General features: G+C 44.2%; 1 protein-coding gene across 2 annotated transcripts; it reads left to right on the top strand.

Moving 5' to 3' along the window:
• The first annotated feature begins 324 nt into the window (after positions 1-324).
• On the top strand, positions 325-9,046 carry RNF6 (ring finger protein 6). Of its 2 annotated transcripts, none has more exons than XM_066175905.1 (4): positions 325-400; positions 4,098-4,310; positions 4,832-4,939; positions 6,227-9,046. In XM_066175905.1, the coding sequence occupies exons 2-4, from the start codon at positions 4,118-4,120 to the stop codon at positions 7,939-7,941; spliced, it is 2,016 nt and encodes a 671-aa protein (XP_066032002.1). In that variant the 5' UTR covers positions 325-400; positions 4,098-4,117; the 3' UTR covers positions 7,942-9,046. The 2 variants fall into 2 exon arrangements, with proteins under 2 accessions (XP_066032002.1, XP_066032001.1); XM_066175904.1 differs by lacking the exon at positions 325-400 and adding an exon at positions 875-2,770.
• The last annotated feature ends 14,445 nt before the right edge of the window (positions 9,047-23,491 follow it).

Here is a 23,491-nt window from a genome sequence, read left to right as displayed (position 1 = left end):
CGCGGCTTGAGACAGGTGATGGCACGGAGCAATTATTTTTTTTATCGGTTTAGGAAAAGTTCAGTGCGAGATTCCTGCAGAAGGAAACGTAAACAGAAAGGAAAGAAAGGGAGGCAAAGTCACGGGAGAAGGAAAAGCGTCCCATTTAAAACCGCAGGAAGCCTGGGAGGGATGGAGCAGAGGCAAAAGTGTCTGTTCTCAATCTTATTCCTTATGTAAGTTATTACACCGGGCAAAACGCGCGTGCGCGCGAGGGGGCGGGGCTCGCGGAGGGGCCGCCTCCTCTCTCCCGCACGGAACCTGCGCCGGCGGCGCCGGCAGCCGCCCGGACCGCAATCGGTGTTGGAGCCGGCACCCGGACCGCAATTGGAGGTGGAGCGTGCCCCGCTCGCACGCCAGGGTCGGTGTCCCGGCGGGGGCGGCTCCCGCTGCCGCCGGGAGGGACGGGGCGAGGAGCGGGGCTGAGCCGGCCGGTCCGCGCCGCTGCCGCCAGCAGGCAGGGACGGGCTTTCGGGTTTTGCCGGCTGCTCTCCCGGCAGGCTTCCCCCCACCGGGGCAGGCGGCGGCATGGGCGCCTCCCCAGTTTGCCGCAGCGGGTGACGCGGCCCGCTGCGGGCAGGGGAGCCGTAGGCTCGGGCAGCGGCGGAGAGCCTGGGTCCGGCTGGGGCGGTCAGTGTCGGGGCCAGGCCGGGCAGCTCGGAGGGAGCGGGGCGGGAGGGCACGGGCTGCCAGGCGCTGCCGCCATTGGCCGGCGGCCGCGGGCCCGAGGGGCATTGGGCGGGAGCCGCGTCAGTCACGGCGCTCCCGTCTCCCTGGCCACGGGCGGGGGCGGGGCAGGACCGGGCCCCAGGGCTCGCCGAGCTCTCGGAGCCCTCTCGGAGCCCTCGCGGCTCCACGGCCCGGGGTTGCGGCTCCACGGCCCGGGGTTGCGGCCCGACCCTTGCGTCGCCTCGCCTCGCCTCGCCCTGCTCTGCCCTGTCCTGGGGGGGCCTGGCTCGACGCTGGCGTCTGCGGGCCCTGCTCCCCGCCCGGGGCGGGCGGCCACTCTCAGGGCCCTGGCTTGGGTCTCTGCGTGTCCCGGGGGCTGGCTGTGTTTTCATTACCTTCTGACTCTCCCTTTTCCTCTCTTTCCCCAGGCTTCGTGCGTGGGGGTTTCTGGGTTTGGTTTCGGGGTTGCTTTTTTTTTTTTTTTTTTTTTTTTAATCCTGAAATCGGTGATATCATCCTGCCTGCAGGCTGCGATGTGACAGAAATGCTCAATAGCCCTCTGGCTCGGCGAGGCTTCCTCAGCTAAACTCGGTAGTTGCTTTGCAATCAGGTGGTAGTCTTGCACAAAATGAGTACCTAATTGAACCGGGGGTAGTACTTTAGTGTAACAGGCTGAAACCTAGAAGCATAAGGTATATATTGAAAAATAGCCATAAACCTTTAAGAATAGGCCAGAGTAATCACGAATGAAGATCTAAAGGAGTAAATCTTAGGTTGAAAGTGCTAGAAAACGTAAGCTGTTGGCATGTGACCCCTATCTCTCTGCAAAAGAAGAGTAATCTGAGTCATAACTGGATTTCGATTTCCGTTTTTTTCATCTTGGTAGTTAATACCCTTCAACTTTTCAATACTCTGAAATATTCTAATGTAATGTACCTCATTTTTGATGCAGTTAATGCCCCTTCAACTTTCACAACTCTAAAACATTTTAGGTGCCAAAGTACTTAGTTTTGTTGGCATTTGATAAATAGGGATAGTAGTTGTCATCCGTGGAGTTATGTTAAACAGATGGGACAACCGAGCACTTCACACTTCTTTCTGTTTCTAAGTGAGTCATTTAAGGAGTGTGACTAATCATCCTACCATACAGTTGTCAACAAAAGGGTATTTTTTTTTCCCTTAACTGCCCACAAAATCAAAGAGATTTCCAGATTTTCTGTGGATAACTGAAAACTAAAGAACCTCTCTTTTGAACAGCACCTTCAGTTTAGATTGAGGTGGCCTAGTACATGTGATGAATTTCTTATCTTAAGAATATCGCATTTTTTTCTGTGCAGTAATACAGTGATGTACCTGGGAAGTCGGTTAACTTAGAATAGTCACTGTCGGGCAAGCAGCCTCATGTTTTCTTAAGGCATTTGTCTAAATAACAACCTCACATGGGGCTGAATTCATTTTATCAATCCTCTTTCCCCCCCTCCCCGCTGCACCTGTGTTAAGTCACCTGGGACAGAGACACTTCAGTATTCAGTGCAGTCTGCACTGGGGATTTTCACGGTAATAGTCATGATGGGTGTTGCCAAGGTAATGATAGTGCTGGCTGGGGGTTGGGTGGGAACTGCCTTTTTTATGAGGAAACCGGGGTAATTAGATGAAGAGCTGGATGGGAAATTTGTGTTTAGAAGTGTGATATGAGAAGTGACCTGATTTGAACGTAGCCCTTGTCAGCAGTTCGAAGTCAGCAGTTATCTACAGTTTGTGAGACTGAGCCAAGAGGGCAACATAGGTTAAAAAGAAAAAAAATATTATGGGAGTGGAAAATGTCTTGAAGGGAAGATACTCAGATTTAACTTCTTTTAAGTTGAGTAAGTTAGAGCTGGGAGAGATTTTAAATGCATTAAAGTGTAGTGTTGGACACAGGAGGAGGATGATTGATTTGGAAGAAGTGTGTTTAGAAGTGCAGTTACCTGGGACAGGGGCTGGTGGGGGGAAGTAACATGAGGTGTGGAAATAATGAAAGCAAGGATACATCAGAATGGATCCCACAAAGAACGGATGAAAGGTATATTAAATGTATGCCAGCTTCTGCTGTTGACAAATACATTTTCTGATTTTTTTGTATCTGTTTGCAGTATTGATAAAGATTTGCTCTTTTTTTTTTTTTTTTTGATGTATTTCTAGTAGTTAGTTGGTTTGGTCTGTTTGTTGTCTCCTCCCCTGTCCTGTGAAGACTAATTATTGATCAGGAGTGTGCTTAGATTGCTGTTTCCTGTGTTTTCCCCATGATCTAAACTTGAAGTGACTTTTTGTGTGTGTAAATTGACAAAAAGCAAACAAACAGTAAAGAAAGGCATTTTCCCACATACACGCAGCACGGTGTAGTGTGGCTGGGGCTTTTTAGTCTGATGATCTCTTAGAGAAGTGATCTCTTTTGTCAGGTGTCTGCCTCAGCAGGTGTTACAGATGCCTTTTGTTAAACAGGAAGCTCAATTGAAAGGGCACTTTATAGTCCTTCAAACAGAGAGTGGAAGAACAGGTTTCTTTTAGAAAATAGGAAAGTTGAGGAGTGGTCTGAGCACTAATCATCCCGGATTAAGTCCTAACCAGAGGGAGGTGGTAATGACACAGAAATCAATGGTGATGGTGCCTCTTTGACAATGGAAGGTTTTTTCTTGCCTTCTATCAGTGTGGTCCCACTGGTTCAGTATTTGGTAAGTGATGTACTGTGGCAAAAGTACAGCCCATCCCTTTTACACCCATATTCTGGAGATGAATATCCATTTGCTAGCTAATCCTTAGATTAGAGAATGCAGGGAAAATATAGAAGTAATGTAACATGTCAGAAAAGTCATTCCACCAAAAATGAATCTAGGCTGTATACTATGTGGGGGATATTACCGACGAAAATACTAACGTAGTCTTTTGTTGGAGTTGTCACAAGTCTACACTGGGTAATTGCAGTCCAATAATCAGAGAGCCATGTTTTTAATTATACTTCAGCTTTTAAAATATTCCCTACTGCTGTTTTATTTTACTTGAGAGAAAGGACATAAATTTTATGTTAATTCCTTTAACTTTACAGAATATCATTATTTAGCTTAAAAAAAAATCTGTCACTGCATTTTTATTTTCAAGTTGCCATACCAACCAGTATGCCATTTCAGTGAGGAAGGGGGCTTGCAACTGTTTTTCAGCAAGCTAGAAGTATTTATGTATTTGAATAATAAACTATGCTGTTGTCTTGGCAAATAACATGGAGCTTGGTTCACCTTAATCATCTTTAGCTATTAATAAACTAATTTATTTGAAAATGCTGGGAACGTTTTATTGCGAATTAAGTAAATTCTTCGTGTAATTCCTGAGCAGTCTAATCTTCTGGTTTTGTCCAGGAGAGCTTGGCATTTTCATTATGGATCGCTCCCGACACCGTGCAGGAAATGGCAATGAGCAGGCGCCTTCACGAGGGCGCAGCCATGGCGAAGGTGAGAGACAGCGGCAGCTGGAGCGCCTCAGCAGGGAGGAGGCCTATTACCAGTTCATTAACGAGCTCAACGAGGAGGACTACAGGTTAATGAGGGACCGAAACCTGCTTGGCACTCCCGGTAAGATGTGCATACCTTCTGTAGAAGAGGTGTGATGAAGTAACACTCCTGCTGCTGAGCAGCCACGTGGGATACTGTGACTCGAGCAACCTGACTTCTGTGGCTTTGTAGAAAGGAGAAAAAGCTCTGTACAAAACAAAAGTATATGTTACCTGTATACAAAGATGCTGCATTTGAATGTCCAAACCCAGATAATTAACGTTTGGTACATTCAAGTATATCTTGATTTGTGGCAATTATATCTTGATAAGTTGATTTGTGGTAATTTTGGGCCCTCTGAATTGTTCTTGGAAGCTGGCCTATTCTCGGCATGTTCAGCATCTTTTTCTTCCACTCCACTACCTACTTCCTCTGATAATTGCATTATAATCTCACATTAGTGCTGTTTTCTTTCTGGTTTCATTAGTTTTATCTGTCTTGAAGATTTTCATTCAAGATAGAAAATGTTATTTCTGCATGGCTGTGTAGAGGCAGTAATAGTGTCTTATCTAACAATGTTATCAAAATGTAAATTAATTCAGGAGAAATAACAGCAGAAGAGTTGCAGCAACGTTTGGAGGGGGCTAAGGAACGTCTGACATCACAATCTGATCTGGATAACAGAGGAGGTGACGGTAGAACTGTTGGAGGTAAATATTCTTCATTCATATATGTAGACACATGGTATGTGGTGCATAAATACAGTTCTGTAAACATATTTAAGAGAGACTCATTTCTCTTGCTTTTTTTTTCAATGTGTCTTTGGGGATTGTTTAAAAGTAAGGGAGATTTCCTTAGGATACAAAACCAAACTTGAAATACTTGATGAAAATTCGTTTATGTTAATCACAAATTACTTGCTTCTTTTTCCCTAATTTTCCTTTGTTAGTGAATGTGATAGCACAAAAAATACTAATTTTTTTTCAGTTCATAGAGGTTTTTGTCATCTATTAGAGCAGTTGGAAAAGAAATTAAGTGGAAAACAGTTAATCTGTCCACTGTTTTGCCACTTTTGTTGTATTTGTTATAGTCAAGTGAAGCTTGTGTTTTATGACCTGTTTTCAATAGCCCAGAAATATTTGCTTACTTATTTGGCCAATTCTAGTCAAATTTGGGAGAGGAATTGGCATCTCAGAAATGAAGATACCAAAGTTCTTGGAGGTTTCCTGGACATAAAGAGATGATGGAATAGGGAGAACTTAATCTGACCCCTTCAAGGGAAAACTTTCACTGTGATCATGACAATTGACCTGCTTTATACACATAGTTATCCCTAAGCACAACACTTTTATCTGTTTCTGAGCATGTAGTTGGAGGAGGTTTGAAAATGGAGCTGTGGGTATTGTCATTAGGAAAAAGAGTATATTTGTACAAAAGGAAAAAATCTGTTCAATCCATGCATCCCACCCAGACACATTCCTGTGTAAACTGCTCTAGGTGACTCTGCCTTGGCAGGGGAGTTGAACTAGATTATCTTCAGAGGTCCCTTCCAACCTTAATGATTCTGTGATCATTTATTCTACTGTTCATAGGAAACAATTTTTAAAAATGTTTTCCAGAAGAAGACAAGACTTATTTTTCTTTTTCCTGCTGTATCAAAATGAGTTGTTAAAATATTCCCAAACTGGTAGCTTCAGCAAGGGGCAGGTATTGGACAAATACAACTATCTTTGCACCACCCAGATCTCAGGAGGCTATCTGGGCATATTAATTTCTCTGTGAGTCGGCTGGTGAGACAGAAATTGTAGGTCGAGCTGGTAAGTTTTGCTGACATTTTTACATAGAGCATATTTTTGTAGATTAACATAGCAAGGTAGGTGCCCTGCTACTGTCTTATGTCTGAAGTCAGAGCCCAGCAAGTGAAGAGGATTTGGAGTGCATTGTAGTATGCAGAGCATGCATTTGTATGAATGTTTGCAATTCTTTGTTTCTCTCAGATTCTGAAGTTCTCGGGGAAAACTCCAACGGCGACTCTTTGCTTGAATGGCTTAACACATTTCGTCGCACAGGAAATGCCACTCGCAGTGGGCAGAGTGGGAACCAGACCTGGAGAGCTGTGAGTCGAACGAATCCAAACAGTGGGGAGTTTCGCTTTAGTCTGGAAATCAATATAAATCACGACCATAACAGTTCTGAAACATCTGGTGAGGAGTATGTTGATATAGATGCTACCAGACTGTACGTAGAAAGAAGACGTCAACTAGTTGCCAGTTCAGTAGCCCCACGGACAAGGAGCATGGCTGCAAGGGAGGCAAACAACGAAGCTGCGAGGACCAGGCTTTTAAGACATGCCATGGCATTAAGGTCGGAAATAGTCTCTCATGCCGTCTCGGGAAGGCTCAGGAGTAGAACGAGGGAGACGACAGGCCAGACAAATAATACTATGCGAAATAATTCTGTGGCTGCTGGTGAACCAAGAGAAATGCCAGAAAGAGGTACTTCTGCAAGAGTCAGAAGGGGTAGAGCTAGAACTAATGTCCGGATGAATACAAACCAAAGACTAGAAATTTTGCGGCTGAGGTCTACCTTAAGTAGTCGAAGCCGCTCCCCGTTGCAAAGGCAAGGTGATGCTGCTCATTCTGAGGAACGTGATCAGAGGCAGGATAGAAATGCACAGCAGGTCAGTAGAACTAGGAGACAAACAGCTCAGGCTTCTCCAGAGCCTACTGAAGAGCAAGCAAGAGGTAACACTCAGGCTCCCCAGCTTTCCAGCGTAGCCCCATCCTTAGGAATAACTTTGGAAGAGGAAGAATCTAGTAGGCCAGTAGCTGCTGTCAGAAGGCACCCCACAATTACACTAGATCTTCAGGTGAGAAGAATTCGTCCTGGAGAAAACAGGGACCGGGACAGCATTGCCAGTAGAACTCGTTCTAGAGTAGGAATGTCAGAAAACACCGTCACCTTTGAAAGTGACAGTGGGGGATTTCGGCGCACGATATCCCGATCAGAACGTGCTGGTATTCGGACCTACATTAGCACTATACGGATACCTCTTCGTCGGATTTCAGAAACTGGGCTTGGGGAACCTTCCTCAGTGGCTCTTCGATCAATCCTTAGACAGATAATGACAGGCTTTGGAGAACTGAGTTCTTTAATGGAAACTGAATCTAATTCAGAAGTGCAAAGCGTCGGTCATCGCTCAGCAGATGCACGGAATAACTCAAGTTCAGCAAACAGCAGTGATCCAAGCGGGGTTTTGTCTAGAAATGGACATGCAGTAGATGGCAGCACTGAAAGAAACGGACAGAGGGGTGGTAGGCAACACTCTGGGCGCAGTCATGAGAGCCAAGATAGCAGGCAGTCTCAAGATGCAAACAACTTAGTGGAGAATGGAACACTGCCCATCCTTCGACTTGCCCACTTCTTCCTGCTGAATGAAGATGATGATGATGATGATCGCTTAAGAGGTTTAACCAAAGAGCAGATTGACAATCTTTCTACACGGAACTATGGGGATGTTCACACTGAAAATGAATGGAGTAAAACATGCAGTGTTTGCATTAATGAATATGCAACAGGGAACAAACTAAGGCAGTTACCTTGTACGCATGAGTTTCATATTCATTGTATTGATCGCTGGCTTTCTGAAAACTCCACTTGCCCAATTTGTCGGCAGCCAGTTCTGGGGTCTAATGCCACAGGTAATGGCTAGAATTGTTTGTACTGCTCAGCACTCAAGGATTTGCTCCTGCTCTGTTACAAGCCAGATGAAATTCATTGACTTAGATATGGGTCCATTTGTGGGGGGAGTTTTGTTAAATTTCTTTAAAAATTATAGAAACTTGTCTAAATCTAACAGTGTAAATACTATTTTTTCCAAGTGCAGGTCTAGGAGCACACATAGAACCAAATGATATTGGTAAAGTTTATATTTTTTTAGGTAATTTTGTTATGCTAAGCACTTTTGTAAATACAGAAATGCAATAGTTAATCAGTCCTGCTTAATGTATGTTTTTTAACATTGTAATGGACTCGCTTTATTTAGATTATAAATTGTTTCACACAGACCCACCACTGTGTTGAAAAATTAGTGGCTAAATAGCCATTTGTTAGCTTTTTGTTCTAAGAACAATTTCTTTTATGGAGAGTCTCTTGCTGGACATGTTTGCTAAAGATATTTAAGTTACTTGAAGTGCTCATTTTAATAGACTTTGTTTTTAAACATTGAAATATCCCTTCCTAAAACTTGCCAATTTGGTTCTATTTTAAAAATTCTATGGCAGTTTTTGCATGTGGGTTTACACAGTTCTTAACGTTGACGAGTTCTTATTCTGAAGTGGATGAGTTAGTGGCATTATGAAATGTACATAATTAATTGCTGTCTTTGACAATCTTTGTCTTTTCAGCGCAGACAGCAATCAAATCTGGTAATTCCAAGAGAGTGTGTCTTACTTGCTCAAAGAATAAATGAGCACTAAGGAAGCCTTTTTACTCTTCCAAATTACTCAATGAATATTCCTGGGGTTTTAACTGCCTTAGTTTAAAGAGGGGAAACATTTCTTTGACCAATATATTGTCTATAATATGCATGTTTTGGGCATCCTACTCAGAAAAACAAAACAGACTTGAAGTGCTTTTGTATAGAAGTTTACGGTACACATATAGTGTTAGTCCTCTTGAAACATGCCTGAGGACCAAGTGGCAAAAGACACTAAAAGGACAAAATAAGCTTCCCTGAATATCATCAGTATCTGTATGATTAGATATTAAACTTTATACCAATGACTTACACCGAAATAAAGTTGCAAGTTAACTAATTGAGGCTTTGTGTGAATTTCTGTTGAGCCATATCCTGTACATTAATAAGAAAACTTACTATTCTTAATGTTCAGTCACAGTTTTCATGTTCAGTCTTAGTTTTCACTTTATTTTTCCCCACTTTTTCCCAACTCTGTTCCTGGTCTGTTAGTTATGGTACGTAAAAGCCCAGCACAAAGTGCTCCAGGGGTTTTTGGGAGAAGCTGGATGTTAGAAAGCTTCTGAGCAGCCTGCATCTCAATCCCTAGAGAAATGCAGAATTGTGCAGTAATCTGCTGTGTGTGTATTCTGAGCAGTAGAAAGAGTACTTGAAGTCAACAAGTCCTACTGACTTGCTCTGCCTGCAGATAGTTGCCTTGACAAATGTGCTGCTGTGCCAGGTGCATCACTTAGAACATCTGCTCATGACATCCTTCAAGGGTAGCTGTAAAATCCCATGTGAGCTATTGGATGTCTGCTTCAGTTCTGCAAGTGGAAAACTTGTGTCATAAATTCCACAGAAGGGCTTCTTTTCATTCCTAAAAGTAGTTCTAAGAAACTGTTAGGAGATTTAGATGATTTAAGGATATGATTAAGATCTCTTCTGATGTAATTTGTGCTGTTAATTACTGCAAATGTTGTTGACCCCTCTCGAGTGCTTCCTTAGCTGCAATAAAAAATGAGATTTAAATGTGATTATCAGAGCTAGCTTATCTTTTGACATTTTTTTTCTTTTACTTCTGTTAGCTCCTGAGGCTAACAGTATATAAATATACACGTCTTCTGCTGCTTCCCTGTTTCTTATGACTTCCTTTTGTATTTGAAGTCCACCTGATTGACAAGACACGTACATAGAAACCTGCCTTTAGCTCACTGCTCCCTTGCTGGTCAGGTCCTTCAAGGTCAATTTTAGCTCTAATCCTTACAAGTGCTTATCTAGTGCATAGAGATGAAGGGAGATTCCCTGTGCCTTCTTTCATTCAAGTAGGAATTTTGCTGTGTGTTGAGAGCACAGTTGCTTACATGGTTTAAGATGAGATCATCTGTGACAGGGCATGTTTAATTGAGCTGCTAAGCAGAATATCCCAAAGTACAGTGAGTGCTTTCTGTAGAAATTGTAGGTTATGGGAAAAGAAACATTAAGCCTCCACTACTATATTCCTGCCCTGTCACATGAGTATTGTCAAGTATTTCCCTTCTACTAGAAAAACATGTAATTTGTTACTCAGCTTTCCCAAGATACTGTGTTAATGGACCAATTAAATCATAGTGGTTCGGTTTGGTATTGGTTTCTGTTACCTCCATTTCTGTGATAAAACTTCAGTTCTGTGCCATACCCCCCCCCCATTTTTTTTTTTCTTTTTTTGCCTTGTCCTTTGGTGACATTAAGAAATGTAATTTAGTTATATGGAAATAAATAGAAAAAATGTGGGCAGAATTTTTACAAATAAGTTAATTTAAAATTAAAAATTAAATATTAAATGAAGTTCAACTGGTAGCACTAATCCAGACCCTGTAGAAAGCCTTAATGTGGAAAATTACCTCGAGAGCTGCCTTCAACTTGATGCCTGCAGAGATACAGAGAAATATTGGGCTGAATTAATAGGTTTTTCTATTTCTTATATATGTGGTGCTATCAGTGACTTTCTAGCTGATATTATGGCTCTGTATGTCTCTCTAATAGCCTCTTCTTTAATAATATATCACATAGAAGTGGATTCCTGTGTTGCCAAGTAACACACTACAATTAGCAATGTGCAAATTTGGAAATATAAAAGGAAACAGTAAATGATAGCAGGTTATGTCCTGCCGCTTCATGCTTTTGCCTTGATGGGAAATAACTATTCTGCTTTTAAAAGCAGATGCTACTTCTCCATGCCCAAGCTGCTGCTAAAGTAACCCTGTGCAGTCATCTGGTAAGCTCCAAGTGACGTATCAGAGCCCACCCAACCTGACCACCAGGCCAGCTAGGAATGATGTGGGATGGGGCAGGACATCCTGCAACCCTGTGAAGATATGGTAGGCCAAGTTGGTAATCAGAGTGTGCAAGGTGATGTGAGCAGGAGAAACCTCTTAAAGGAAGAGAGTTGCAGTGGACTCGCTCTTGGTCTGTTCACACAAATAAAGCAAGCCCTACTGGCCAGTATGGTGGGGCAGATACTTTTCTTTCTCTAAGAAATCAGCATCTCAAAGCCTGGGGAAGAAGCAGGAGGAATCAGGTCTGTTTGCAGTTGAAAGGCTGTGATCTCATCAGGATCACAGAGACCTGGTGGGATAGCACACGCAGCTGGAGTGCTGCAATGGATGGATACAGGCTCTTAAGGAAGGATAGCGATGGGGAGGAGCTGCCTTTTGAGGCGGGAGCAGCAGGGGTGCATGAACACTGTCTCAGAATGGATGAGGAGCCAGCTGAGAGCCAGGTCACGAGTAGTGGGCAGACCAGCATGGTCACTGTTGCCATAGCTGTCTGCTACAGACCACCTGTTCAGAAAAAGAGGCAGGTGGAATCCTCAGACAAACAGTCCGGAAGATCTATGGATTATTGTTTCACAAAAATTAGTATATATTCTTGCCAGTTCCCTTTCTTTCAATATCCACCCCTGAAAAGAGACACTGACAATAATTTGATTGTGAGCTGTAGGATTTACCAGTTCCTGAAGGGGCTTTGTGACCTGACTCTCCTTTTGAATGCACTGACCATACATCAGTGCAGTCTGCAGGATTTCAAGGGAGAGGGGGCAAATGTCAGAAACCTCAGGATTATTGTTATCCAGTCATACACCATGGTTATAACTGGAGCTGTGCATACCCAGTTGTGTCAGAGCAGCATTCAGAACAAAAGATACAGCCTGGCTGCCTGTGCAGCACTCAGAGATGAGTCTGTAAAATTAAAAACATAATTAGGTCTCCTGAGATCCTGTGCAGCTAATCTGATTTCAGCCTGCGCTCAGAAAGCATCAGCAACAGTTGAGCACTGCCCAGCACACTGCAGACTTCCCTCAGCCTGCTCATATTTACAGTGGGAATGGGGTTAGCCCACCTTTTGGACACACAAGGTACCTTGCAGCAAAATTTCTTCCATTTCTTTTTTTTCCCCTGGGCTTACAGTAGACTTTGACTAGTCTGAAAGAGACCTGGAGCAAGTTAACCAGATACTCAGTGCACATTGCTCCTTGGCATTCACACTTTTTCTGGAAGGCTGTTTATCCCAGCACTAATTTTATCTTCAGTGTAATGTAAATTGCCTGAAGTGCAAAAATGGAACACATACACACTAAAACAAAAGCAATACAGCTTTGATTTTCTTTTGCGGGTTGAACAGCTAAAATGGGATATGTGGGATCACTTTGTCCCATTATTTTAAGCAGTCCTTTTGCAGGGTGAACTTCAGGCATTTATAAGCCACAGCTGGGGTTCTTGTCCTGAGTAAAGTGGGACAGATAAATTATGTTGCTTGTACTTCCAAGAAAACCACTTGAATTTTATGTTGAACCTTACCATCTCATCAGTAATATTAAGACTTCAACGTGGCCAGTTCCATTGTGATGTATTTCCTTGCACAGCACTGTTTCTACAGTGCTGAGCATCTGACATACCTTACAGAGCCTCTGAGCTATTTTTGCAGTTCACACACATTTGAGCTACATTAATAATGGCTCACTCTTTACCTTCAGGCATGCGTGCCCAGGAAAGCATATCATGTTGCTATTTTAATACAGAGGTCTTGCCCTTTTCTGAGTGAGTAATGCATGAATAGAACACTTTGGCTGCTGGTACAATTTCTTTTACTGTGTTCTTAAACACATTTTGCATACAATTTATTCTATTTGCTCAATGTTATCAACATACATAAACACTGAAAGAGCAGGAATTGCCAGTATGTGTATGAGCATACATTGTAGTTAGCCTGCATAATATGTCACAGTTAACTTGAATATAGAGAGAGTAAAGAATTTTATTATTTCATCAAAATAATAATTAAATAATAAAATAATAATTATATAATTAAGGTCTCTAAAACTTAGCCCTCTCCTCTCTTCATTTTAAGGTATCTCTAAGTCTAGACTCCATTTTTTTTTTCTTGTTACATGAATCTCAAACTATGATTCTGGCCTCCCAGCTGATTTCAGTCACTCATTATTCCCCTGCATCCACTGTGCTCTGACATGAATCAAGTTACAGCTCCTTTCTCTATGTTGTAGGCTGTGAGATGTGAGTAATGCCATTTGAGGCATCCAAAACCCCAGGAAGTACCGTGACAAGATCCCTTCTCACTATGATGGTGGTAGAATTGGGGAAGGCAGAAAAACTGAAATAAGCCGGACTATTTTGGACAGAAGCACACTGAGAGCAAGAGCCTGTGCAGAGCCCCAGTGCACAGGGTCCCACACCAGCCCATGGCACATCCCCGTGCACTGCCTGGACCAGCTGAATTCGGATGAAACCTTCTGCTTCCAAGAGGAAGCGTCTCACAGCAGGAGAGGGCGCCAGACAACAAGGACCAAGTGGTGGCTTGGCGGTATGTCTGTGAGCACAGACCTGCCTCTGAAGGGGAAGGTGGCAGGCAAAAGGGCACAGTGTGACAACCCTCCCCTAAGGGGAAACGAGCACTTCAGCTTTGAAAATGCTCATTTTCAAATGAGCAAAAGGAGCGACAAAAATCCGAGGGTCCACAAACAATCAGAAAGTTTTATCACCAAATTACACACTTGATGTGGAAATTGGTATGTTAGTCCCAGAGCTGCTATACAGGCATTGGGGTTTGGGTAAAGGAGTAGGGTGAAGGGAAGAGAAAAATTTGGCATTTGATAGTGGGTTTCGGATAAAGAGGTAGGCTGGGAGGGAAAAGGGAAATTAAAGAGGTTAATTTAAAAGGGAAAGATTAATTTTTAAAAGGAAAAGAGAAAAAGAAAGGGAAAGAAAGGAAAATAGAGATGAAAAGGCACCATCAGCCCTTGTTCCAGCATCGATCCAGCTGATAAGATGCCTATCATTGTTTCAGCATCAATCCAGCTGATAAGCAGTGATCCAGTTGAGCCAGTCCAGCTGATGAGATGTCCAGGCTCTGGGGGCACCACCTGAGCTTGAGAGTACCTTTTTATTGACAAGTTTCTCCATCCCAAAGACACATTTCTCATTTTCCATGTGAATTAATTATCATGCAGTCTGTTCTTTTAGGCCTTTCTGGAAATGGGTCAGAGGGCTTCAGGAGTCTTTGGTGGTTGATTTGAAATAACACCGAGGAAAGCCAGCTGCCAATCCCACCTTATAGACTATGTCTACTTCATGCCAATCATTCTTGTGCTCCGCTGTACCGTGCTGTGGTCCTTTCTCATGGAAAAGTGCTGCCCTGTCTCCACCTGCCCCCCCTTCTCCAGCCAAAACTTGTTCTTTCTCACAACATGCTAGTACCAATAGTCCTTGGTTATTATCAACAATTCTCTTCTGTTATTACAAACATTCCTTGGCTGGATCCACAGCCATTCGGTCATCAGTATTTCAGACATACGCATCAGCCCCTTATCATTTGGGAACTGAGAGCTCAAAAGGATCTTCCTTTAGACCACTGTCCACGGGGTTATAAAAGAATGGGGTTTAGTCATAATTATGTTTCATACTGGCCACAAGTCGAGTTGGCAACTTTCTCTGAAGGTTCATCAACAGAAATATTATTCCACTTGGGTTGTTCTCAGGCAAGAAAAATAAATTTCCAAGGCTGCTTGTTAGAAAACAAATGCTCATTAGACAACGCTGTTTCCTGGGAACAAGCGGTGCTTCTGATAAACTGGAGAGGGGCTTAGTCCAGGTGCAGCTTGTCAAGGCCGAGACCTCAGAGCGTTTCTCATATAGATAGAGCAGCCTGAGCAGGGAGGGGGACACGACTAAAGTCAGCTTTTCTGGCACTCTACACACCGTGAACCTGGCAGGCGAGGGGAGACACGCTGCCGAGCCCCAGCTTCCCCTAAGAGGGAGGAAGAAACTCGGGATTAGGTAAAATCCGGTTTCCCTTCGCTCTCCGCGGGGCCGGCACTGCCCTGGGAGGGAGGGCAGCGCAGAAGCTCCTTGGACACTATGCCCGCGGTCTTTGTTTCTCCGGGTGTGGAGATAGTAACGCGACCTTAAACCAGTGCTAGCTCTGAAACAAAACGAATTAGCTCGATTTAAAACAACGCCGAGGAAAGCCGGCTGCCAAGAGCACCGACTGCTGCTTGACTTGCGGCACCGCGCGGGCGGAGGAGGCGGCGCCAGCAGGCGCGGCCCGGCCCCGGGAGCTCTCCGAGGTGCTGGAGCGGCTCTAGCCATCCTGTTCGAGGAACACGGCGCTTCCCGGGGCAGAGACACCGCCAGCCTGCGCTCAGGACATCTCGTCGGAGCACTGTTTCTCCAGATGCCCCCATGGAAGCCACCGCCGCTCCCTCTCCCTCCTCCGCCCTGGAAATGGGGATGACGACACTGCCTCTCTGTAAGCTCCCTGGAGACGGATGTCCCAGAAGCAAATTTCCAGCCTGCAGAAACGGCTCCCAGCAGAGGAAGAAACCTCAGTGACCAGGGCAGGAACTGGACGTGCAGCGGGGCAGAGACCAGCGTCCCTTTTATCCTACTTTGCCAAAACACTGCAAACAAGCAGAGCTGTGAGTGCTGGTCTTTAGGGTGCCTTTAGAATCACAGAATGCTGTGGGTTGGAAAGGGCCTCAAATCCACACCCCCTGCCACGGACAGGGACATCTTCCACTAGACCATGTTGCTCAGAGCCCCATTCAACCAGGCCCTGAATGCCTCCAGGAATGAAGCATCCACAATTTCTCTGGGCAATCTGTTCCAGCGCCTCACCACCTTCACGGCAAAGAACTTCCTCATAGTACACAATCGAAACCTACTCTCTGATAGTTCAAAGCCATTCCACCTGTCTCTACATGCTTTTGTAAAAAGTCTCTCTCCATCTCTGTTATACTAGATGGTATTTCAGTGGGATTTTTTTTTTTAACTTACTGTGTGTTGCGCACAACATTATTTTTATCTGGTATCAAAGTATTTAAAGCAAAGTCCAAGACACAGATAAACTATATGCTGAAGTCCACTATTTCCAATCATATGGTGCCTTGGTCATAGCAGTTGATTCAAAACATATTTCAGAGTGTTTACACACTTGCTCCGGAGTATGCTTTACCTTAAGAAGTGTGTCTATTCTATCAAGCTTCTTTTCAGTCTTTCTGAGAACATCTCCTTGGGACTAACTTTTATTTTTCTGCATTTGTTTACAACTGTACAAAGTGAGTGCCACCAAATCAGTATCCAAGGCAGTATTTTGTGCCTGCCTTGGATTGCCTTTGCACCAATCTCATTGATTACAAAGCCAGTCCATTAGACTCACATTAGCCAGAAACCTAGTTGTGGGACAGGGAAGGGAATCAAAATAATGAAAATGCACCTCATGCATTTTGAGAACTGTTTACATCCTGGAAATCAATCTCGTCTTAAACGTTTCCTATGAAGACAGGCTGAGAAGGCTGTTCAACCTGGAGAAGGGAAGGCTCCAGGGATACCTTAAAGCACCTTCCAGCACCTAAAGAGGGATGACCAGAGAGCTGGGGAGGACTTGTTAAAGGGCATGGAGTGGCAGGGCAAGGGAGAATGACTTTAAACTGACAGAGGGCAGGTTTAGATTAGATATAAGGAAGAAATTCTTTACTGTGATGCTGGTGAGGCACTGGAGAGGGTTGCCCAGAGAAGTTGTGGATGCTTCATCCCTGGCAGTGTTCAAGGCCAGGTTGGACAGGGTTTGAGCAACCTGATCTATTGGAAGGTGTCTCTGCCAATGGCAGGGGGTTGGAACGAGATGATCTGTAAGGCCCCTTCCAACCCAAGCCATTTCAAGATTCTATATGTTTTTTCATTCAATTTTATTTTCTTCAGTATTATTCTTCTTTGCTCAAGAATACATTTTTTTCTTAATTACTAGCTAATTGCTATGTTGGTTCCATATAAGCTAAGGTCAAAACTATGGTCTACTCTTCCATATGTCTTGCCTGCGCAAAGCATTTGTAAGGGGTTGTTCTACACAGTGCTTTCCATCAATTTCCAGCCTGATTAATTTTTTCTGTTGACATCAATATTGTGGCATAAAAATTATTTTTTCCAATTTAACTTACTATATTTGAATGTATTTTTTAAAACCATGCAAACTTGGAGTTTTTTCTGGAAATAAAATAATGCTGATGTTTGTTTCCTGAACTAACTTGCAGATATGAAGAACTTGTTATAATAAATTCTTAGTCTTGAGTATACTATAAAAAATACATTATTTTTCTTTATTTAGTTTCACTATTTTCTTTATTGAGTTTCATTAGTGCCAAAATAGAATGGGTATTTTTAATTTTTTCAATAATTTTCAGGCAAATCGCAGATCACATCCTGCTATAAAATGAGTATAAATTTCAGTTTCCAATATATCAATATGATTATTCTGTTCACTGTATTTTTATTTACATATGTCATTATTCAAAAATCTGAAAAACCTGACTGGCATGTAAACAATGAAGATTCCTGCATTTCCAAATTTTTTAATCTTTTTTCCCCCATTTCACTTACAGGTAATGGTTTGCCCTTTCTCTACCCGTCCACCCCTCTCCCATGCTCCCACTGAATGTGCAGTTAATCTTTTTTTTTTTTCCCACCTTCAAGTTAAATCTGTGGGTGATGGTTAACTGTAAGATGAGTGTTATTGTTGACAATAACACTTCTACTCTATAAAGTATAGGAGACTCCAGCTCCTTTAAGAGATTGTGGGTGGGCCATGCATGCATTGACACATGTTCACATATTTAAGATCACATCCTGTATCTGTCTATAGATACCAATGTCTCTGCAAAGAAGATCATTAAGTTATTTCACTTATTTTCTTGAGCTGAGTGATGCCAAGCACACTTTCTCTATCAATCTAGAAACATCAAGTCCTGGATTTTTACTTTTTTTTTCTTTTTTTTAACCTCTTAAAAACTTCATGACAAGTGACAGATACCTCCCCTGTAGCTCAGCATGTTACCTGCATCATGCTCATTTCGATCCTGTGCATGTAAACAAGGGCAAAGCACCATAGCAGAAAGATTTGATTTAAGACCAAGAGAGTCTGTTTTTTGTTTGTTTGTTTGTTTGTTTGTTTTTTTAAGACAAGCAGAGTTAGACAAGCAGAACTTGTGTGCAATTACTCTCATCCTGTAGCCTAATACCACCACTGCTGGCAGGAGGCCACAGGCTATACCACCACTGCTGGCAGGAGGCCACAGGCTTTGTACTGACTTTGCATGGCCTCAGGACTGAGCCTCATTTTGTCTGAGCTTTTATTGACCTATCTGTAGCTTTCTTTTACTTAGTTGCAACAGCAATATTTCTAATGGGAAGGTAGCTATGTCTAACTTTTACTTTTGTTTAACTTTGTATGGCGCCATTGTGGCTTTTATATGGAGAGTGACGAGAAGTTCTACTGTGGAGAATGAGGTATTTATAACTAACATAATGATATATAACATCATTTATAACTATGCATGATAATATGTAGAGGAATACAGGCCTGGTTTGACAGCAGAGTCCCCTTGAGAGTGGACTCACAGAACACTGTAGGAGAGGTATAGGATGATGAAAAATGGAGCACAGCCGTGGCACTGGAGAACTTGGGGCTACAAAGAGCTTGTCAGCAGTCAGCTTAAGCAGTGCAGACCTGGGAAGTGGACAAAGATAGCTGAGGGATTACACAAAGAACAAGTACGTACCATACATAAATGGCATCCCGTGTAATACAATTGGATGTAAAGTGGAGCAGTAGACAAATGGATAAAGAGCCAGGTGTGAAGGCATTTTTAAAACCGCACAAACCATAATTGTTCTTTGCTTTTCTCAGCAAGGAATTTGTTGGGAAGACACCAATGACCAGCTGCAGCCCTGACACCCACTGCTTTACAAAGGCCAGCACTGTCAACTATTGGTCTCAGAGGGGCAGTGGAAGGGTAAGCACCACACCAAAAAAAAGGCAGACAGGAAGAGTGTAACTACAAAAAATTGAAATGGTCTATTATTTCTGTTTTTTTTTCTTTCAGATGTAGCAGTAGCATTCTTTGATTTCTTTCTTTTTTTGGTAATAATTAGCTCTCACTTTTCATTCGACTGTTATGTTTTCCATTACACTAATAAATTCTGAGTAATTTGTGTTGTTGTTGTTGTTGTGGTGGTTTTTTTTGGGTTTTTTTTTTGTTTGTTTGTTTGTTTGTTTTTTTTTTTCCCAGAACCAGTCTCAGTGTATAACATTAGCAATTGGAGCAGAGGATGCATCTTTTTGGAAATTTGGGCTTAACAATCTCTCTGAGGTCCCAGACAGCATCTGGCACAGTCCAAAATAGAATGAAGATATCCTGTCTCCCAGTCTGGCATATTAGCTACAGGACCATTCTTCCTGCCTTTGCTTTATTTATTACATTGAAATAATTATTATGCATACTGAGCTCTTTGAAAGTACATTGCTATAAATACTAGAAAAGTGAGCACATTGTAATTTGAAAAATACCTACTCCTTTTTTTTTTTTTTTCAGTACATCATTCAAACCATGGAGCCATTATGACAGACCCCAGGGAATAATAGTGCCATGACTCATGGTCCGATAATACACAATTTAGTGCACATCAGCACGATGACAAAGACAGGCATTGCATTACAAAATGACGAAGGTGAGTCCTGCACAGCAGCACGAGCTGTTTCTTTCCTCAAAACTCAGGGCTAACCCACAGCTTGTCAGCTGGTTACCAATGAGCATGAGCTTTCAGAAACACCACCAACTGCTCTGGACTGTACACTTCGTTTTCCCGCAGGCTCCACTCTTAAGCCTGCTGAGTAGGACTCAGATTCTTTCTCAGTTACTGAGATTATGCTGCACACTTGGTTTCCTTGGACACTTTTGCAGTCCACTTTCTCCCCTCAGTGTCCCACTAGACTGCAGTGCATATCAATTTGTGACTTGAGACAGATTTTCAGGCAGGTGTCCTCTAAGACCCTCATTCTGAGCAGAGAAAAATATGTGTTTTGTTTCTTCCATGCCAGTAAGCTTTGTTGAAATGACTGGTGATTAAATGCTCAGGGAGTGCCTTCCATGGGGATGCAGCTCAGGCTTGTCCAGATAAGTGTGGACTGGGTAATTAAATCTCCTTGAGGCACTCAAGCAGTCAAGTTTAGGTGAGTGCGTAGCCCTTGTAGCTGCAAGGCAGATGGTGTTCTAGCTGGAGCACTCCTTGAGAACATTGAGTGTGCAGAGGTGAAATCAAGTGCAGTGCATGTGAAGGAATGAATGCACTCAGCTGCTTCATGGGTTCACAGGCTGACAGTCCACAATACTTTAAGTGTACTGTAAACACAGTTCACCTGAGGGCTAAATACTGATGAAAAAGTAAACATGAATCCAGGAGCTGCCATTCATTTTTTTGGTCCTTTTTTGGGAGCAGTTTCTTTGACTTTGAGCTGACAGCTTGAACCCAAAGTGAACTTCACTTTAATTTGTCTACTAGTTAACAATATACATGAAGTGATTCCCTGTTGCCCAGGCAATTTGTTCTGCTACAAAGATACTGACCACAACAGAAAATAATTTGTGGAGAGGAGAATGAGCAAGCTGAGAGAGAAAATGATGTTCATGAAAATAACCAGCTCCATGTCATGGTCTTAAAACAGGAAAGGCGTGCAGGAATGCCAGCACTGGGCATTGTCCTTACTGGATGATTTCATTCACAAAAGCCCTTGGGCCACTTCTCTCAGAGGGATAAAATCCATGAGTAAAAGCTTCTCACAGGCAAGAAATATCTGTCAGCAGCAGTCCTGTCACAAAGCACACATTTCCAGTGGGCTATGATGCATTCAGTACTGCCAGTGTAAAATGCCCCTGTTCTGGATTACTTTGAGTTTAGGAAGTAAAAAGTGATTTGTCAACAATGTTTCTATTTCTAACATTTTGTGAAGTTGTAGCTAGAAGGCAACACTTTCCCTGCTATGTATGAGGACAGCAAAGTACAGCAAGATTCAGAGGTTTAGCATTATTTATGATCTTTGAAATAGCACCCAAGTTACCCATCATGTGTGGTAGCCAATTCTGTAGGGTCAAGTGGTTTAGATACGGACTTAGGGCCATTTCTCACAGACCTTCAAGATTTGGGGGACCATTTCTTATGCAGTAGATCTTCCCAAAACTCAATATATCCTCGTCCTGTGCTGATTCTGCCTCATATAAACCATTCTGCCTGGAAGCTCATCTGACGGAGAAACTGACCCCTTAAGATGTGGCAACTGCTGCTAGCTGTGTCTGGTTAAGACCAGGATCTGTAAAGATTCATAGGCGCTGCCTTACCTAGGTTTTTGGTTTGTTTGTTTGTTTTGGTTTTTTTTTTGTATTAAGTTACATTCCTTCTTTGCCTGTCCTTAGTAGGTAAATTCTCATGGTTGCAAATGTTTTGCACAGAAAGGTGATGTGCTGTAAGTGCTACATTGATTAATCTTCCCCCTATTTCTTTTTTTATCTTTGATTTACCGGACATTTTGAGAAGAAACAGTATCTTTTGTGATGAGGCTGGCAACATGCCAGAGGGATGAAAGATGCCCTTGTAACCGGAACAAAGAAGCTCGGTTAGGGATCCTGATCCCAGCGGGGGCTTTCTTGGGATGCTTCATGCGCCTAAAATGTCTAGTAAAATACTAGTTTCAGACAGACACCTCAAAACCCCCCACCAAGCGCAGGCCCTGACTTCCCGGCACCTTACGCAAAGGCTCACGGCGGGCGCACGGAGCCGTGAGCGGCTGCCCGGGAGGGCATCTCCGGGCCCGGCCGGGCTGAGCGCCTCTCCCGCCCCCGCAGCCCGGGCGCGGCGGTGCCGGCGGCCGCAGCGCGGCGTCTGCGTGCGGGGGGGCCCATGGCCAGCGCGCCCCGGCCGGCCGCACCATGCCGAACAGGGCCGGCCTGGATACCGCGCTGAAGATGTCCCTGCGGCGGAAATCCTCCAAGATCCACTCCTCGGCCGGTGAGGAAAGGGCGAGGCGAGGCGGGCGGGAGCGGCGCGGGGAGGAGGCGCCGCGGCGGAGGAAGGAAGGCGCGGGGGAAGGGAAAGGAAAGGAAAGGAAGGGAAAGGATGGCAGCGGCGCCTCCATGGCGCGGCCGCCCGGCCCTGCCGCCCCACGGGCCCGCCGGCCGAGGCGCTCGGAGATCCCGCAGTGCCGCCCCCACCGCCGGGGGCTCCCCTGGGCGAGGAGGGGCGGTGGGGCCGGGGCGCAGCGCTGCCCGCCCGCTCGCTGGCCCCAAGGGCACCGCGCCCCCGCCTGCAGCCCCGGCCCCGCGCTCCCCGCACCTCCCATCCATCCAACTGCCACCCCGGGGCCCCCGGCACGCCAAGCCCGCGGCGTGAGCAGCCCGGAGGGGCGAGGCGTCCCCCTTCCTTCTTTTGGCTCTGATAGTTTTTGACAGGAAAATATCTTCTGCTCGGAGGGCAATACCGCCGGGGCAGGCGAGACAGGGGTGCCCCCCCACCCCACCACGCCGGTCAGGGGCCTCTGTGCCGTGCTCAGGAGCGGGGAGAGCATCAGGCACTGCAGTGATCCTGCGGAGAGGGAAATTACAAGGTTTCCTAAAGAGGTTCATTTAAGAAACTGTTTTACAACTAGTTCATAAGAAATTAGACAGAAATGGAAGACTTTGAAGGTAGAATTCTGCTCCCAAAGGACTTACACTGACTTCTGTAGGACCAAGGTGTATTCAGATTTCAGCTCTGGTATGTTCTGCTTGGGCATAGATGGAGCATCAGTGACATTGCTGGTGACTTACAGACACCGGTTCCTGTGCAAAGTATTTAGGTGCCTAGTACAGTCTCTGTGGTGAGTAAAAGTGTAGCATAATGCTGCTTCACAACTTTTTGTTTCAATGAGAAATGTGCACATTTCCTGATCAGCTCTGCTTTGGGTTAAATCTCAAAGCACCTTGGAGAGCATTTGCTGAATTGCTTTTGGATGACGCTGTATTTGAAGGTGTCCTTTTGCCACTCCTGGCTGTTCAGCTCATGGAACCAGGCTAGAGCGATCTGAAGGGAGAAACCCACCTTCCCTTTGGCTCCTCTGCACAACCTGGTCACTTTAGTAACAGTTCCCTGTTTGGTGTCACTGCTTGGTAGCAAGGACAGAACTTCAGGGACTTCTGTGTAGTTGCTGAAATAAGTGGGATGCTGAGCAAAGAGGTGTGTAATGCCTGCCTAGAGGAAATGGTAAGGTTTCAGGGTAGGATTTAGCATATTACCAGCTTTACTTATCTTCAGCCTAAGCCATTCAGATGAAACAGTTGCAGTTAAGCAGATTCCACTTTCCAGTGTTTGGGGTTGTGTCCACTTCTGCAGTCCAGTCTGAAACCCTGTCCTGTGATAGGGAGGCTCCTTTCCCAGAGCTGCAGTTTGGC

This window comes from Chamaea fasciata, unplaced genomic scaffold, assembly GCF_029207755.1.
Source record: "Chamaea fasciata isolate MVZ Bird 193981 ecotype frontalis unplaced genomic scaffold, bChaFas1.0.hap1 SCAF_2, whole genome shotgun sequence".
In the NCBI taxonomy this organism is placed as follows: domain Eukaryota; kingdom Metazoa; phylum Chordata; class Aves; order Passeriformes; family Sylviidae; genus Chamaea; species Chamaea fasciata.
Note: the sequence above shows the minus strand (reverse complement) of the source record. Positions and strands in the feature narration are given on the sequence as shown.